The sequence below is a fragment of the Elephantulus edwardii genome, unplaced genomic scaffold, assembly GCF_000299155.1.
Source record: "Elephantulus edwardii isolate Elephantulus edwardi_28Jun2011 unplaced genomic scaffold, EleEdw1.0 scaffold00122, whole genome shotgun sequence".
Classification (NCBI taxonomy): Eukaryota; Metazoa; Chordata; class Mammalia; order Macroscelidea; family Macroscelididae; genus Elephantulus; species Elephantulus edwardii.
The window spans coordinates 1584407-1603070 of NW_006399872.1; the positions used below are offsets into that span (position 1 = coordinate 1584407).

At 41.7% G+C, this 18664-nt stretch overlaps 1 protein-coding gene across 1 annotated transcript in view; it reads right to left on the reverse strand.

Annotated features, from left to right (window-relative positions):
• Positions 1-7599: 7599 nt before the first annotated feature.
• The window catches only part of TSPAN5 (tetraspanin 5), a 257691-nt gene continuing 246626 nt past the window's right edge, over positions 7600-18664 (reverse strand). Inside the window, exons 4-8 of the mRNA XM_006893078.1 lie at positions 16394-16564; positions 13777-13902; positions 10927-10974; positions 10695-10811; positions 7600-7944 (exon numbers count right to left, since the gene is read on the reverse strand). Of these exons, the coding sequence (XP_006893140.1) occupies positions 7879-7944; positions 10695-10811; positions 10927-10974; positions 13777-13902; positions 16394-16564 (528 nt within the window). The 3' untranslated portion in view covers positions 7600-7878. The remainder of the gene's footprint in view (positions 7945-10694; positions 10812-10926; positions 10975-13776; positions 13903-16393; positions 16565-18664) is intronic.

Here is an 18664-nt window from a genome sequence, read left to right on the forward strand (position 1 = left end):
CCATCAACAACAATAACAGGCCACTAGACTTTGACCTCATTGGAATCTATTCTTAGTATCTCCAACAAAAGCTTAGGTTTACAAACTCTTATATTTGCAGCAAACACCTAAAAGAGGGGGGTGCTCAAGTGAATTGAAAATTAGTTTTCATCCTTTTCCAGAGTTTTTCTTTCTTACTGTTTATCCCCAAACTCAACACCTTATTGTTTTGACTGTTGTCATGTGTAGATTTTTCTGTGTATTCTGTCACTATGATTGTCCACATTAGTGTACTTCTGGATAAACACTGCATTTCCTTCCTAGTGGAACAAGTAGGCTTCTTCCCAGCAAAGAAGGGAAGCACCTAGAAACAGCACAAAGGCCTCACTTGAAGAGAACTGGCCCTGAAACTCCACTGGCCAGAGTTTATGAAGAGGATCCCAGTTCTTCCTGGAGGTCCACACAGGATTTCCCTAGCGAAGGGGGGCTTTGTGGAAAGAATGACAGAGCCTGGAGGGCCTGCCAGGTCGCTGGGCTCCATCTCATTGTTCCATCCCCAGCTTTGGGGCTTCTGTCCAAGTGAGCCGGAAACGGACTGAGAGGAGTTTCATAAAACTGCAAAATGATTCCATTCTGGCCCACACACAAAAGGGCTATGAATGATAGAGCACTTCACATAGTAAGAAAAAGTCAATGCGCACAAGAGAAAAAGCTATAGAAGAGGAGGAAGGAAACAGTCAATGCCATTCTTTCTTTCAAGTAATGCATGATGATGTAAAACTTTTTAACTCCCAAGTTCATTTTTAAAGAGCCCTTGCGGTGTAGTGGTGTAAGTCCCGGATTACACCAAATAGTGGTGGTTCAAAACCTACCAGCTTTGCAAAAGCAAGCTTTGGCCTTCTGCCACAGCCTCAGAAATCCAGCGGGGCGGCTCTACTCTGTCCTTCAAGGTAGCTTGAAGTCAGAACAGACTCAATGACAATGTGATTTTGAGTTTGTAGCTCTTTATTAAAAATATGTTTTAAATAATTTTAGTGTGTTAGGTACTGTGTATTTGGCTCTAACTTACAATGGACCTTAAGTAAAAAAATAAAATAAATACTCCCTTTGTCCTGCACCATCCTCACAATCTACCAAGTCATTGTTGATGCCACTATTTCAAAGCAATTTCAAAGTTATGGGAGCAGTAATGTTTGTGGTAATAGGAGAGCTTTTAAAAAAACAACATACCAAAACACATGCTCGGTTCCCTATATTGGAATAATATTTCAAACAGTGCTCCTATATTGGACCAATAATATGTCAAACAGGCTTATTTTCATAAAGGCTGGAGGAAAAACTTCTTGAATATTCCTTCATTTTCTCGATGTCACTCATATCCACTCATTAATTGCTACAGAGTCAGAAGCACTTCATAGTTCATTGTCCCGTGGGTTTTCAGTGACTCTAAAGCCCACAGGAGGAGACTGACCTCTTCCTCCTGTGGACATGCTAGTGGGTTCGAATTGCCTGCACAGCAATCTGTGTTTTCATAAACTATCCAGGTAACCACGACCCATGTTAAAAGTTTGAGAACCAACAATCATAGACCAGATCGTACACGTCATTGTTGTTATGTGCCATCGAGGCTCCTGTGACTCATTGTAACCCTATGAGTACAAAAGCTCTGAACTCTGTCCCAGCCTGAATTCAACATACCTACCCCATTACTCTAGAAACTCGGAGTCCATCTCATCTTGGGTCTTCCTCTCCTGTGCTGTCCCTCCACCCTTCCAAGCATGATGTCCTTTTCCAAGGACTGGTCTTTCCTGTCCACGTGTCCAAAGTATATCAGACAGGGCTTCAAAATTCTTGCTTCCAAGGAGCAGCTTAGTTTCACCCTCTCCAGAACATATCTGTTAAGTTTTCTTGGCAGTATATTGTATGTGCAATACTCCAGCACAACTCAAAAGCATTGATTCTTCTTCTGTAATCCTTAGTCATTGTCCATCTCTCTGATGCATCGCAAGTAATTTCAAAAACCAAGGCCTGAATTACATGTGCCTTAGTCTCTAGACTTGTATCTTTTATCTTTAGCACTTTGGAGAGGTCCCTGAAAGCACATTTCCCTAATGCAATTCGTCTTTTGATTTTCTTACTGCTGGTACCAAGAGTGTTGACTGTGGAACTAAGCAAGTTGAAATTGTTAACAACCTTAGTCTCTTTTCCATCTACCGTATCTCTCACAGTGCTGCCAATTGGCCCAGTGTCGGGAATCTTTATCTTTTTTAAAAGAAATTGTTTTTATACTGATTTACTTACGAAGTTCTTATGCATTGCTTTTCATACCAGATCCTTCTCGTTTCCTTTACCCACCCCTCCTTCTACCCCTCAAATTGTGTGACCCTATGATTACTCCCTTAGCCACTCAACCCTCCATTCCTACCCTCTCCCACTTGGATCCGCATAGACATTTAATTAGTTATCTATTTCTACAATTCTCTTACACACTATTTGTCCTTATGGGACTGAGTTAGTTGTTAAGTCTCAATCTATTTTGAAAACTACAGTTCTTAATCCTCTGCAGCAAACGTTTCAGATCCTTCTTCCTTTCAGCAAGCAAAGTTATGCCATCTGCATAACACAAGTTGTGGATGAGTTTTCCTCCAATCCTGATGCCACATTTCTCCTCATAAAGTCCAGCCACTCAAATGATCTGTTCAATATAGATTGAAAAGGTATGGAGATAGAAAGCATCCCTGATGCACTCTTTCCTGATTTTGAACCATGCAATGTTTCTTTGCTCTGAGGACAACTTCTTGGTCCATGTATAGGTTTTACATGAGCACAGTCAAGAGTTGTAGGATTCTCATTCTTCTCAAGGTTAGCCACAATTTGTTGTGATCCAGTCAAATGCCTTTGCACAGTCAATGAAACACAGACACTCCTCTAGTACTCTGTGCTTTCAGCCAGGATCCATCTGACATTAACAGTAATGTCTCTAGTGTCACGGCCTTTTCTAAGCCTAGCTTGTTTTTCTGGTAGTCCTCTGTTAATGTATTGTTCTAGTTGTTTTGGATAATCTTCAGCAGGATTTTGCTTGCATGTGATATTAATGACATTGTCTGATAATTTCTAAACTCTGTCAGACCACCTTTCTTTGGAATGGGAATAAATATGGATCTCTTCCAGTCAGTTAGCCAGGTAATTGTCCTCCAGGTTTCTTGGCACAACTTGGTGAACACATCCAGGGCAGCATCTGTTTGTTGAAATATGTCTGTTGAAATATCTGTTCAATGTAACTGGTATTCCATCACTTCCAAGGGCCTTGTTTTTTACCCATTCCTTCCTATTTTTTTAATTGGCCTAAAATTTAAGAAAATGGATTCATTTACCTAAGGGAAACACTCAAGTACAACTAAGAAACTGCAATGAACAGTTGGGTTATCTTTCTTTCCATTAGAAATTTCCTTAAAGTCAAAAAAGCATTTCTTTTTCCAAATACCCAAAGACTTGAGGCAATTTCTTTCTCAAAATCTTGGGATATAGTGTCAGAGTCTGACTGTATTGTTAGGTGCTATCGAGTTGAGTATAACTCATAGTGACCCTATGACCAACAGATCTGAAAATTGTTCTGTTCTGTGCCATCCTCACCATCTCTGACACGTTTGAGCTCATTGCTGCACTCACCGTGTCAATCCATCTCAATGAGAGGTAAAAATCCCATGTTTTCTTTAAAAAGGTATTTAACCAATGTAATAGGCATTTTCTATGTTCATAATTCACAATGAAAAAATATTTAGTGTATTTCTCAAAGTTTGTATACATTGTTTTTCACACCGTATCTTTCTCCTTTCTTTACCCAACCCTCTCTCCACCCATCAAATTGTGCGACCCTATGATTAAGGTGCCCCTCTCCCTTGGATCCTTGTACTCATTCTACAACAATGGTCTTATATAGTATTTGTCTTTATGAGACTGAGTTAGTGCATTCAGCATATTGCTTTTCAGCCCTCTCATGTTAGGTAGTAATTTACAAAACCATTGCTATTGATTGCTGCATAGTATTCCATTGTGTGACAGTACCATGATTTCTTAATCCATTCCACTGTGATTGGGCATTTGAGCTGTTTCCATGTTCTTGCTATGGTGAGTAATGCTATGAACATTGGTGCACAAGTCCATCTGCGTCAGTTCTCGTTTTCTCAGGATATATTCCAAGCAGTAGAATAGCTTGGTCATATGAAATTTCTATGTTCACCTTTTCAAGGAAATGCCACACTGCCTTCCAAAGTGGTTGTACCATTTTATAATCCCACCAACAATGTATCAGAGTTCCTATCTTGCCACATCCTCTCCAAGATTCTTATTCGAAGAGGACTAGAGCTCTGGTGGAATAGTCTGTAAAGAGTTCCACTGTTAATCCAAAAGTTAAACCTCTCTGGAGGTTCGAATCCACCAGCTCTTCTGTGAGAGAAAGACGAACAATCTCCTCCTGTGTGGTTATTGAAACCACTCTGAAAACCTTCTGCAGGGTCAGTTATGAGTTGATTCCAACTTGAGAACAAATACGTTTTTGAGCTAGAGTTTGAAGGTTGTGCTAGAAACAAAAACAGGGCATGAAGATAATCAGCATTTATCTAGATCCATGAATCCATGTTGTTGCCAAGCAGTATTGAATGCCCTACACACTACCAAAAGAATCAGTCTGTCTTGGAGGAGGTGCGGTCAGGATGCTTCTTAGAGGAAGGACAGTGAATCTTCAGCTCACATACTTTTAAGCACATTGCCAGGAGGGACTAGTGCTTGCTAAGACATCATAGACGGAAAAATAGAGGGTGAGCAAAAGAGAGGAAGACCTCAACAAACTGGAACAATGGGTTTGAGCATGGCAGAGATTATCGTGAGGATAACAGGATAAGGGAAGGTTCAGATCTGTTGTTCATAGTTGACTTGATGACATCAAACAATAGCTACATGACTTCTAAATCTGACTGCTTTAAATCCAAATGGGAACTTAAAAAAAATACTGCTCTGGGCATTCTCTACCAGAACTGGTCTCCAGAAGGCCGTGGCCAGCAGTCACTGACCTTGAGAGTTCCAGCACACCAGCTCTCCTCACCCGTCTCTGTACCCTGGAGTCCAGAACTGCAAACTTTCTCTCCAGGGAACAAAATGTTATCTTTCCTAATCCCCTTCTAGAAAATTGGATTAGCGAAGAGGTTTTCAAGTTGTGATTCATGGGCAAGTTGTCACAGCACTGGAAACGTCAGAAATGAAAATCAGAAATTGTAAGGATGGGCCCAGCATTCTTATTCCATAAGCTATCCAGGTAAACTCAATCCATGCTAAACCTTGAAAGCCAATGGGTTAGAGTATTTTAACCATCAAGAGAGAAGTGAAGAAAGACGCAACTCCATGTAAGGTAGAACCAAGTTTATTAATGACAGCCTTATTACAACCACTCTCAAGTGAGAAAAAAAAATAAAGGGTGATTAATTAAAATTCAAAACTCACTTGGATTTGCTGTTTGGCCTTTCACTGGATGTGCCAAGGTGGGGTTGGGGGTATATCTGTCTGATTTTGAGTCAAATGGTTGGATGGCATTTGCTGGAGAATGAGGTAACAAACATAAAGCCACAAGTGTCAACGGGAGAGCTGTGGTCTCCTCCCCATCGGAATGACATTACAAAATGACAAGTGTGGTGGGCAGAGATGAAACAAGACCATCTGACAGCCAGTATATGGAATGAAATTCTCTAAGTTCACAGAGACACAAACACACGCACATGCATAGTCGCACACACACTCAGACTGGAGACCAGATTTGAAAAGAATTCTTGTCCTTGCTCGGAACAGACTGACACCCTGTTGAGCCTCAGCAATGCAACATGGGGATGAAAGGAGCAACCTTGCTAAGTATCCACCAAGTATGCTAGCTCACTGCCCAGTTATGTGTTGGTCAATGTGTCACTACTGTTAAGACATGCCTGTGGTTCCCCCCTGCATTCCACAGGTCACTGTCTGCTCCCAGGAGAGCAATATTCCCTGGACATATTTACAAACACCAGTTGCATTAAAACCTGGGGGCGAAACTTGCCCTCTGAGCTGGAGTGGGGGCAGGGGCGGCAGCACCAGTGCCAAGGAGGTGGTTCCCCACCTTGTGTCACAGAACACTTGCCCCCATTTAATGCACTCCCCTCCAAAATATTTGTGCTTTGTTACCATTCTGATAAAAGATGCTCTATGGCGCAGTGGTGAAGCACTGAGCTAACCTAAAGGTTAGGGTCAGTTTGAGCTTGCTCCTTGAGAGGAAAGACGTGGCCAGCCAGCTATTTCCAAAAGTGATTTACCGCCTTGGAAACCCTATGGGGCATTGCACTGTCTTACAGGATCACAATGAGTTTGATTCAACCTGACAGCAACAGGGTTTGTTTTGGTTGAGTGGTTGTTTTTTAAACACACTGATATTTAGTTTGCAGTAGAAAAAACAGACAGAACTTGAACCGTTCACTATTTTCTTTCTTCTTCTTCATTTTTTAAATGAAAGCCAACTAAAGGAGACTAAGAAACCAAAACCGCAAATGGAAGCTTTTTGATCATGTCAACACTGTGTTGAAAGTGGGCTGAATTCTGCTCAAAGAGCAAGAGAGGGAGGGTGCAGAAGAGGCTGCTACGAGGACATTGCAGCAAGAGCGTGGGGCCCTTGGGAGCAGTTTTGACAAGAGGAGAACGTGCCACAAACTCCAAACCCACAACCCAACGAAAGAAATGCTGACCGAGTCACATGGTTACCTGTCTGGAAGAGGGGTGGCAGGAAAAGGGGTCTGGTTCAGATTCACAGGTCATGCAAGGGAAGATGATACAAAAGCAAAATTAATATTACAGCTGAATAAGAAAATACTTTGAAAGAAAATGTCAAAGAAATCATCATAGTTTTTACCTTCGAGAGACTGGGCGGCGGGTGGGGGGGGAGTCAAATGAAACAAACAAACAAAAAAAACCAAAAACCAAAACAAGACCAAAATACCAATACAGAGTATTCCAAGACTTGATCCTGTGGTGAGAGTTGGAGGGGAGGCGAGGGGTGAAGGGGGAGCATTTAGCTAGTATCTGCTCATTAACCTCCTATTTTCCTCCTTGGATTTCAATGATAAAGCTCAAGCCTACCTAGATAAAGGTCTATCCTGTCAGAACACACCATGATGAGTCCTCCCCAGGCAGTAGCTTCAAGCACACGGGATACACAATGCTTCACACGGGGAAGACACTCCACAGCAGACCGTGAGCCCTCATGAGTTTACTTGTTGAGTGTGATCACCACAAAACCTGAACCCAAAGACAAGCTGTTTTCTTCTTGGGATGACCGTTGTACCAGTTTCGGTGGAGCGATGCCCCCAAGCACTGTCCTCTTAGGTGAGGGGCTGAATTTTAGAAAAAAAAATATGCTCCTCTTCAGGCCCTGGAACAAAAGGGAGTTCTTCAGGTTGTGACGAAGAGCAACACTACTAACTCTGACAGCCCTCCGGTTAGGGAAGTAGAGAACAAATGGGTTTTTCCCCCAAATTCAAAGGTGTTCTGTTTCCATTTAAGTACATTTGGGTCCCCCACTCCCATTGGTTGGGTGTTGGTTTGATTTTAGTGAGTGTCCAACCAGCCATAAATCCATGGCTATAGTAGAGATTCATGGCGGAAGAATTTTCATTCTGTTCTTGTATGTTTTGTTTTTAAATTCTGTCAGTGAGCAGCATTTCCCAGTTTCACTCCCCCCAACACACAAGTTCTTGGCAGCTCCATCAGGTGGGGTTGAAGGACGCCTCTGAGACAGGGGCTGTGCGACTGGGACCGTAGCTCAGCACGCAGGAGGGTCAGGAGGGCTGGGTCTGTCCAGTGTCTTGCAGCAGCTGTTGAAGGAGGGCTCTACCAGCTTGCCCTGACAGCTTCAATATCACTAACCAAATTCTGGGCCAGGCATATCCCAAAAATCTGAGGAAAGAAGCAACAGAGAGTCAAACAATGAAACTTTAACCTCATTAGATCTTTCCTTGACCACTGTGCACTTTAAAAAAAAAAAATCCAAACGCCACTTTGATTTTTTCTTAAATGAGCTTTATAATTAATTCATACATCAGAAAATTAACTCATTTAACAAAGACAGTACAATATGCTTAGAATATGCATGAGTATATACAACATTCACCAATAACTCTAGAATGTTCTTTCTTACCTGGCAAAAAAATCCTCACTGTTCCCACTCCCCCTCCATAACTCCCCTGCCCTAAAGCCCCTAACATGCATTCATTTACTTTCTATCACTATGGACATTTCAGATAAATGGAATCATATACTAAGTAGTCTTTTGTGTAGCATGTGTCAGTCCTTTGTTCCATTTTACAGCTGTGTAATACTCCACTAAATGACTGCACCATGTCTTGTACACCCTATTTATCCAGTATCAGCTAGTGGAAAGTTTGGTTATTCCACATTTTAGCTAATAATTAGCAATGCCACTGTACATCCTTATTTACAAGTTTATGTGAGCATATGTCTTCAGTTCTTTTGCGTATATACCTATGAGCAGAACTGCTGGGTCTTATGTTAACTCTACGTTTAATTTTTTGAGAAACTGCCAGACTTTTTCCACAGAAGCTGTACCATTTTCTATGCCCATAAGCAATGCATGAAGGCTCCAATTTGTCCATGTTCTCATCAACACTTTTTAAAAATTATTATTTTTATAGCCATCCTAGTTGTATCTCATTAGAGTTTTGAACTATCTTTCCCCCTATGACTAGGGGAGGGGGTTCTGGTTGCCGTAGTCTGTTGGGACTCCTTTAAGGGTATAATGACCAGGAGGTAAAATGGTTGAGTCATATGGTAGCTCTGTGGTTAACTTTTTTTAGGTACTACTAAATTGTTTTTCACAGGAGCTACACCATGGCATGTTCTGGCCAGGAAAGGGTAAAGATTCCAGTTCTTCTACATCTTTGACAACAACTGATTTTGTTAAAAAAAAAAAAATAGCCACTTTAATGGGTGCAAAATGGATAATTATTCATATAACATGAAGTAGGGAGTCCAAATTCATTCTTTTGCATATTGATGATATCCAGTTGTCCCAACACCTTTTGTTGAAAATTTGTTGGAAGAATTCCTCATTGAAACATCTTCATACCCTTATAAAAAAACAAACAAACACACAAACCTGCCTCATATAGAAATATGAGATTATTTTTAGATTCTCAAGTCTATTCTACTAACTGATACATATGTCTAAAGTAGGGCCAGTATCAGAGTATCTGGATACTACAGCTTTTAGTAAGTTTTTAATCAGGAAGTGTGAGTCTTCTAAAAGTGTCTCTTCTAAAATTTGTTTCTGGTAGTTGAGTCCCCTGGAATTTCCACGTGAATTTTAGGATCATTTTGTCCTGTTACGCAAAAAAAACCAAACAAACAAAATCAAACCAAACAGTTTTAAAAAACCCCACAATCCACCACCAAAAATTCCTAAAGCCCATCATCATTAGGTTTATTCTGACTAGAACTGCCTTGTCGGGCTCCAAGGCTGGGCCGACTTTATGGATGTAAACAGCCATATATCTCTTTTATGGAGTGGCTGGTGGGTTAGAATCAACTTTTCAGTTGGCAGTTCACCACTATACCACAAGAGTGTCTTTTTACAAGGAAGAAAAAGGAGGAAAAGAATAAAAGCAGATGACATTGTAATAAGAGTTTGCAATGACTCAATTTGAGGAATATTAATCATCTTAACAATATTAAATATCCCAATCCATGAGCACAGGATGTCTTTCCATATATTTAGGTTTTCAATTTCTTCTAACCACTCTAGTCCATTTTTAAATACTGCATCTGCACAGCATGAGAAAAAGCCTAGCTTCTGGGACTTCCCAGGAGAAAGCGGGTAGTCTTTTCCTTCACCAGCACGTTGGCAAGGTAGTCCAGAGAGCAAAAAGGGATTCCGAAAATCCTGAAGCTTTACTTAACCTTGCCACTGAGAACAACTTCTGACCATTTATGTGTGCTCTAGCTGTCACAATGCAGTATTATTGAGCCCCTAGAATCGAGCTGTTGGCGTGCCAGCAGGCAACTCTGCCTCAATCAATCTTCCATCTTCAAAGGCAAAAAGGTTTTCCAAAGTATTTTAGAACACTAGCATCAAATCAGTCCTAACAAAATGTAAAACAGACCATTCTGAAATTGTTTTCTAGCCCTCCAGTGAGTTTTAAAACCTGTGCCACGCAGCCTTCCACTGATTTAATCACGGCTCGTCCTGCCTTGGTGAGGGCTTTCTCAGGAAATTCTTTCTCCATGACATCTTTATGTTAAGGTCTGTGGGTGGCACAGATGGGTTGCATTTGACTCCTAATCTAAAGGGTGGCAGTTCAAACCCATTCAACGGTACCTGAGGAGAAAAGGCTCAGCAATCTGCTATGTTGTTGTTGTTGTTACATGCTGTCGAGTCGCTTGCGACTCATAGCGGCCCTATGTACAACAGCCCTACGAGAAAGTTTTATGCTGTAATGTTTGAGATTGCAATGAGCTGGAATAGACGTAACATCAATGGTTTGGTTCTGTAAAATATTTAACACCTTTTAAAAAAAAAACAAACAAACAACAAAACACCTTTGGAGCAGTTCTACAGTGTAACACATGATATCACCATGGGATGGAATGAGCTCAAGGGGAACAAGTGTTTGTTTTTATCTCTGTCTTACCTGCAACAATGCAATGCCTATGAAAATACCAGCCACAATGGTTAAATTGTCTTGCAACCACTTCTCAAACTGAGGCACACAGCCTTTTGTGTAGATTACAATCTGTTGATCAACTTCCTTTAAGAGGGAAGAGGAGAGCACAGTGTCACAGATACTGCCATTGCACCCGGCATGTTCAGAAAGTTCTCCCACACATCCTTTGTGCTAAGTGACAAAATGAGATTCCACTTACTGGCTTCTGTCTGGCATCATAGCCACACTGAGTGTTGATGACATCCTCCTGGTGGAGAAAGGAAACACAAAAGTGAAATTCACTCTTGTAAGTTAGCAGAAGATCCTATTAGAGAGTCAGTGGTGAAATGTCTAGTTGAGCATGGATGTGTCACAAGCACTGTGCTAACAAGCACTTCATGGACTTATCCCAACAATCATGATAACAATAAGGATTCTTGTAGGTGTTAAAATGTAAATTCTATCTCACAAATGAGGAACACTGAGATTCAGAGAGTATCAGAAGGGGTAAGAAGTCCATTATGCAGGAGCCCAGAGATTCAAAGTTAATAACTTAAAGAAGTTTCTGGGGATTAGGGAACTGTAGATAGACTGAAAACTATGGGTAAATGACTCAATGGCTGTCTTCATTTATGGTCAACTGTGAACTTTCATTCACTTTCTAATCATATGTTGTTGTTTTTAGATACCACTGAGTTGACTATGTCTCATATCGATCCTATGAACAACAAATTTGTACCTTGCCCTATCCTGCATCATTTTCATAATCTCTGACTTGCTTGAGCCCATTGTTGAAGTCACTGTGTCAAAACATGTTATTGAGGGTCTTCATCTCTTTCCCTAACTCTCTCTCTACCTTCACCAGCATGATGGCTTTGTCCAAGGATGGGCCTTTCCTGACAACATGCTCTAAGTACATAAGAAGAATTGTCACCATCCTTGCTTGTAATATAATGAATTCTTATTCAGTACATGATGATTTTTCAATGAGCCTAAGAGTTAAAAAAAAACAAAACCAAAAACACAAAAACAACCCAACAAACCATGTCCAGACATGTATCAGAGGGACAGCTGGATCTTAATTGATCAGAAATGTGGGTTCTATTGTTGGAGGTTTATTCTGCTCTGTGACCATGAGGTAGAGAGGGTCTATAGTTGAAAGTGAGGCATAATGCCATCTTGGGATCTTCAGAATTCTTCTAATGGAATGCTAACATCGTGCATGCAAGAAACTGGACATTGAGGCCAGTGCAGGGCTGGCTGGCCAGCAGCAAGCCTGCCTACGTACAGGGGGCCTGGTGGACTCCACTGGCCACTTCCTGCCTTATGTCCTTCCTTCCTTCCTTCCTTCCTTCCTTCCTTCCTTCCTTCCTTCCCTCCCTCCTTCCTTCCTTCCTTCCTTCCTTCCTTCCTTTTCTTCCCTTCCTTCCTTTTCTTCCTTTCTCTTTTCTCTCTCTCTCTCTCTTTCTCAGAATGACCCAAGGGGAGCAATAGACCACCAGCCAGGGAGAAAGGTCAGTTTGACTCATGACATGGCCAAGTCTCTGCAGCAGGGTAGCACACTTCCTAGTGCTTCTCAGTCTTCTTCTTTAAACAAAGAGAGACAACTTAGTCTGCTCCAGATGAGAAGCTGACAGTGTACGCCTGCAGGGGAGATCGGCTCTTCCACTCGAACAGCAAAGCCTTCAGATGAGCCTCATGCCCTCTGTCTTGCAGGAGAAACACAACTTATCGCATAAGCATTAACTGGCACTGCTCACTGGGGCTGGGGATGCCTTGAGGAGGACACTTGGGGACCAATGTGTCTAAGGAAGGCTGGGAAGCCCCCAAAGGGCTTCAGTCTGAGTGTGCAAGAGTGACTTCTCATGCTCGTCATTCTAAGACTCAAGTCTGGCTTTTCAAATATTAAATTCCATATACCAGGCAAGGAGCTCTGCTGGGCTAGTGGATAAGGAATTGCACTGCCAACCTCAAAGGAGGCAGTTCAAATCTACCAGGTGCTCTTTGGGAGAAACATGAACAATTTCCTCTTGCAGGATTTACAGCTTTTGAAACTCCCTGGAGGGCCAGCTGTGAGTTGATTTCAACTTGAGGGCATATAACAATAACATACACCAGGCAGGGTGCTCTGGTGGCCTGGTGGCAATTATGCTGCAAGCTCAAAGGTGACACCTTTCTGGTGGTGCAAATCCACCAGTGGCTTTTTGGATGAAAGATGTGCAGTTTCCTCCCTTGCAATTTACAGCCTCTGAAAACCTGCTTGAGGGTCAGCTATGAGGTAGATCCAACTTGATGTCAGTTAGTTGAATAGAGTTGATATACCAGGCACAAGATCTGGCCCAAATACAACCAAACCTATGATTAAAGGGAGTGGCTTATGGATAACTTAAATACTCATTTTCCTTTAAAAAATTAAAATACAAACTTTAATTATTATAGTCATTACAACGTTAAGAGTCTAGGCTGGCAATTCCTAACTGTGGTATTCCTCTTGCAAGACAGAAGGTGTGTGGGGCTTCTTCAAAGGTCTTCCTACATCTGAGCTTTATCTTATCTGAAACTTCAATTATTTTCTCCAGAATGAAGGCGGAGAGAAAAGTGTTACTAATCTCAAACCAATAAAGAAAGTTCACATATGAGCCAGCCCCTCTCGTAAAGGGGTAACACAGGTGAAGCAGGTGGGTTTCCTTGCTTCAAGCTCATCTCTATCACTTGCGAGCAGCCTGCACTTGGGAAAACTACCTAAAACCTGGTGTCTTGGTTTCTTCACCTGCCCGAGGACAATAATAGAGGCATCTACCGGTGGAAAAGCTTGGAGCTTAAATGAGCCAGTGCACATAAAGACTTAGAACAGAAAGCAGCACCGACTGCTAAATTAATGTTCGCCATGATTACACCTACTGGGAAGATGTGAGCACTGTACTCGCTGCATGAGCTGCAATTAGACACAAGCAGGTACAAAGACAGGTCAAGAAAATCTTTCAAGAGGTTTCAAGAAAACCCCTACTGCTGAATGCCACTCTCGGTGGGATGCCCAGAGCAGGCCAATACTTTGCTGGCATTCGCTTACCGCAGGGTCTTTAGTACAGCAGGAGAATGGCACGCCGCATCGCTCTCGACTTGCATTGGAATCTGTGCAATTGAAGTAAATATTTAGGTTCCAATCATCAGCTCCAAAAGCCCCACAGCACTGCCACTAGAGCAAACAGGAGAGAATTAGAACATCTCGACTTGGAGGTGACCAGGTGCCTACGCTCACACCCTCCAGCACGACACCCAGCCGGTGCCTGCTCTAACCATCCATCTCTTCTGTCTCAGAATTTGCTTTCAAGTTAATGTGAACCTAAAGCTTGAGTAAAAGCTTCCAAAGTAATTAAAGCTGAAGGTTTCTAAGAGTGTATTCGCCTGTGATTTAAATAACTGGTGAAGAAGGTGCTGATCCTGCTACCCACACGTGCGGGAAAGGAAGAGTGGGAACACAGCAGGACACCCTCAGAACAAAAGCTAATGGGTGCAGGGACACTGGAAAATTCTAGAAGGCTAAATAGTCATAGTGTTTGGAGAAGACAACCGGCATAGTGGGTGGGATATCTAAGAGCTTAATTTTGAGCTCTGCATTTTAATAGTGTTCTTAAAATCTGTTTTATTGAGGTATAATTGGCATGCAGTAAACTGCAAATGTTTAGAGTATATAATTTGATAAGCTGTAACATACGTACACAGCATGAAACTATCAACACAATCAAGAAAGTGAATATATATTACCCCCCTCAAAAGACTTAGACTTATTTTTCATAATAGATCTATTGCAACTTTAACTTTTAAAACAGAATTTAAAAATCAAAAGCATGTAGTCACAATTTACGCTAAAAAATAAACCGTCTAATTAAATAGGTCAAAGTCAGCTGCCAGTTTCAGGTTATGAACAGGCTGATACACCTGTTCCTTGCTCACACCCCCCACCATGTGGATCACACCTCCCACCATGTGGAGGGACTATCTCCACAGCCCCGAGTTAAACACACATCAGGCTTTGACCACTTTAAGGCTTTCAGGGTCAGCAGCTACTTCAAAATATGAAACTCTACAAGAGAAAGATAAAATCACATGCAATAATAGTGTTTCCATATAAAGCAGACAGCATTTCAAGAGAATGTGTAGACGCATGTTCTTCAAATCGTCAGGTCCTCCTGGGGGCTGGGCCAGGCAATCACAGTGTTTGCCTACAGAGCTCCATCTGATCTGTCATGCAAGCTAGGCAGGAATAATGCTTGGCAAGGTGTGAGCTTGCATCCATTATGACCTAGAAAAGCAGTCAGGGCTGCCGAGGAGATGAAACAGGGCTTAATTTCACACCTGAGGTACAACTTACTCCAGGGCAAATGTTCTGAGGCTGAGCCAAATCAACTGCAAGGCTCAGCTGAGTTCTGAGAGTCTAATCGGGGAGGGTGGCCTCCCTCATGGCAAGGAGGTAGAGACATTTCCTCCCTTTATCAAGGGAAATCCCAACTCATTCTGTAAAACTGTCCAACCACATCAGTGGCTACTCTCTGCTGGCACTCCAGACCTGCCCGTAGACAGCAGAGTGTGCCAGCCATACATGTCTGCTCAGTTTATCCAACCTCTCAATACATGCAAATAAAATCTTGCCGGTTTGCAGGCCAATACTATCATAACTCTGGAGTGTCATAATTCCCCTGGTGAGTCTAAACCAAAAATCACTAGGCACTGAGTCAATTCTGAGTGGTGGAGATCCTACATTATATTATAGTAGAAATGTTCGGTGGGCTTTCATTGGATGATTTTTCTGGAAGGAGATTACCCAGGCCCACAGCACCCCTGGGTGGACAATAACCTCTAAATTCTTGGTCAACAAACTAAGCTCATTAGTCAATTATCCCCTGTGAGTTAGACAGTAGCTATTATTTTTGCCATTTTACTACTGACAAATTAGGGATGTGCCCAAGGTCACATAGTTAATCAGATTTGACACTAGAATCTGTGTCTTTCAACCCTAGTTTATGCATTTGCATCTGGAGTGAAACAGGGCATCTGCTGTTTGGCTGCTTGCCCTTGGGCAATGAAGCCATCACCTTGGGACCAGGGAAGGGGTATTCAACTCATCAGGGATCAAAATCCAGTCAGCAGTGGCAACTCATTTGATTTTATGATTTTTCAGACTTAGACCACTTCTGAATTTTCAGCTTTTGCCACATGAGCTATAATAATAATATTTTAATTATGCACATTTTAGGAGCTCTGTGAAAAAATAGTCTCTCGAGAAGTATATTATTATGAGCTGTGAAGGATGCAATATTACCAAATGGGAATGGGTGGGGGCAGGAAAGCACCCATACTTAATTAGCAAATAAAATTTTAAACTCAGAGCAAAATAATGTTCCTTAAATGTTGACAGGAAAAGGCAATTGTGATTATAACCTTTTTCTAGAATTGCCTTTGTGGGTCCTCTAATGTTCTATGAACGGAAATATGAAACCAGGATATTCTCATTTAAAGTACAAAGTCCACAAGTCAATGGCACAGTGGAAAATTTTGAATAAACAAACAAACAAAATGCAGAAACGTCAGAGTTTGGTCCCAGCTGGCTGTTGCAGACACCAAGACGAGTTTGGGTTCATCCTTCAGAGAAAGTTGTCAAATTACAAATAAACCAAATTGACACTTACATATTCCTGGGTGAAGTCGATGAGATTCTGTAAATCAATGTCATCTCTGTAGGCTCTGATGTTGTTGTTTATAAAAAAATACAGCTGGTCTTTGATCCAGTCTTTGAACACAAATGCCAGCACCCCAGCAGTAAGCTCCAGGAAGAAAATAATTCCCAGGAAGACAGAAAACTGAGACAAAAGATAGACACACAGAATGATTAGGCGGGCTTTTGAGATCACAGATAGTTAAAAGTGTTCTCTCTAAAAAAGACTGTAATTATACTGGATTATTACACATCTCCAAAACAGATAATCTTAAGTTTCTTGAGGTGCACTAATATAAAATTACACTTGAAGAAAGGGTCTGAAAAAAATCATTTCATAATAACATTTTAGAGACTTTGGTGTTCCATTTGGTAATTAACCAACAAAGCTCATAAGCAAACATGGATCATAGGAATTTCTCATTAGACTCACATTAAGACCTAATGAATTTCTCGTGATTAACACACACTGCCAGATGCTCCAACAAGGACCTGCCCCTACCTCCAGTAAGCTTTACAATGATGAAAGACATATTATCTCAACATTTTACTTGGCATTTGTTTCTGAGGCACTGGTTTCTATGTGCAATACATTTCTTTTATGCATCCACACAGCTCAAATTCCCCTTTGCACCTGCTGGACAGGGTAAAATAGCCAATCTGGTCATAGTAGGCAGAGAGCTCACGGAGACAGTGAGAGGGGAAAGTGACTGTGACATTAAAATAATTCCCCACAAGGAAAACAAACCCTACTGGGTTGAAGGCAGCCTTGGGGATACTAGCTGTGCTGTCTTTTGTTTGTGAAGTTTTACTCTCAGGAAACATTTTAAGTAAGATCCAAAAGCAGCCAAATGAAAGCTTCTGCCTCATATAGAAATCAAGAATGTAGATGATAAGGCTAAATACCATAAGGCAACGTGGTAACTGCCACTAAATTTGGGTGTGCTTTCATTCCATCTAGACGACTCTGTAAAACTGCCTCTTCTTAGTGGTATCACCTCCTACTTACCTCCACATTCTCATTCCATTGCAACTTTTTTGTTAAACTAGACTATCAGAAATGAGGCCAGGGTAAACCACAGGTAAGCTCGTCTGGTGACAATGACAGAAAGGATGTCACTAGGCCCCTCCTGCTCAGGGAGTTCTGTGGGCTGTGGGAGGGTGTGTGGCTGAGGAGATAGCCTCCCTAGAACAGACTAAATCTGGTCTAGTGTTTCCACGCTCAGCAAGCAGACATCACACAGCCTGACAAAATGAACATGAGGTGGGGGTAGGATGCGAAGGAAACCATAGTTACATATTAAAAGTAGAGAAAAAAAAACCCCAAAACAAAAACCAAGTCCATTCATTCTGCAAACATATACCAAATGCCCTGCTGTGAGTCAGGCCCTGTGCTAAAAGGACTATACAAAGGCCACCACACAGACTTGCTATTAAAGACCCCAGAGTGGGTGCAATGCACCTGTACGTCACAGGGGATCCAGGTGGTGGTAGAGGAGGGAGGGTAATTCATATGAGATGTCAGTATATCTCAAAGTGTGCATCCAGAGTGCCAAGGCAGTTCTGTTGTTGCTATTACATGCCACTGAGTCGACTATGACTCAGAGCCCTAGGAACAACAGATTTTAACCTTGCCCTATCAGTTGTTACACACACAATCCCTGATATGCTTGAGCCTCTGTTGCAGTTGTTGCATCAATCAAGCTCACTGATGTTATTCCTCTCTTTCATTAACCTTCAGCCTTTTCCCAGCATGACGTCTTTTCCCAAAGATCAGCTCCTTCTGACAATATACCCACAGTATGTGAGATGAAGAAGCTACCAAAAGACTTCTGACTTGTGAAAGAGTTCTAGGAAGGTAAAGTAAACAAACAAACAAAAATCAAATAGCTGTCAAGTCAATTCAAACTCAAACTTCTGTAGGGTTTCAGAGACTTTAAATCATACCACAAGCTAAGAGATGATTAGGCATATCTCACTCCCCAGAATGGCTGGTGGGTTTCAATGATCAACTTTCAGTTAGTAGACCAACTTAGAACACACAATACCATCAGGGTTCCTATAACAGGAAGGTTCTTATTAGGTGACATCAAGTTGACTTCAAGTCATTGTGATCTTATGAACAACAGACTTGAATCTTGCCTTATCCTGCACCATCCTCAATTCGTCCCGCTTGAAAACCTTGTCAGGGTCATTGTGTCAGTCCAACCTTTTGAGGGTCTTCCTCTCTTTCTCTCATCCTCTA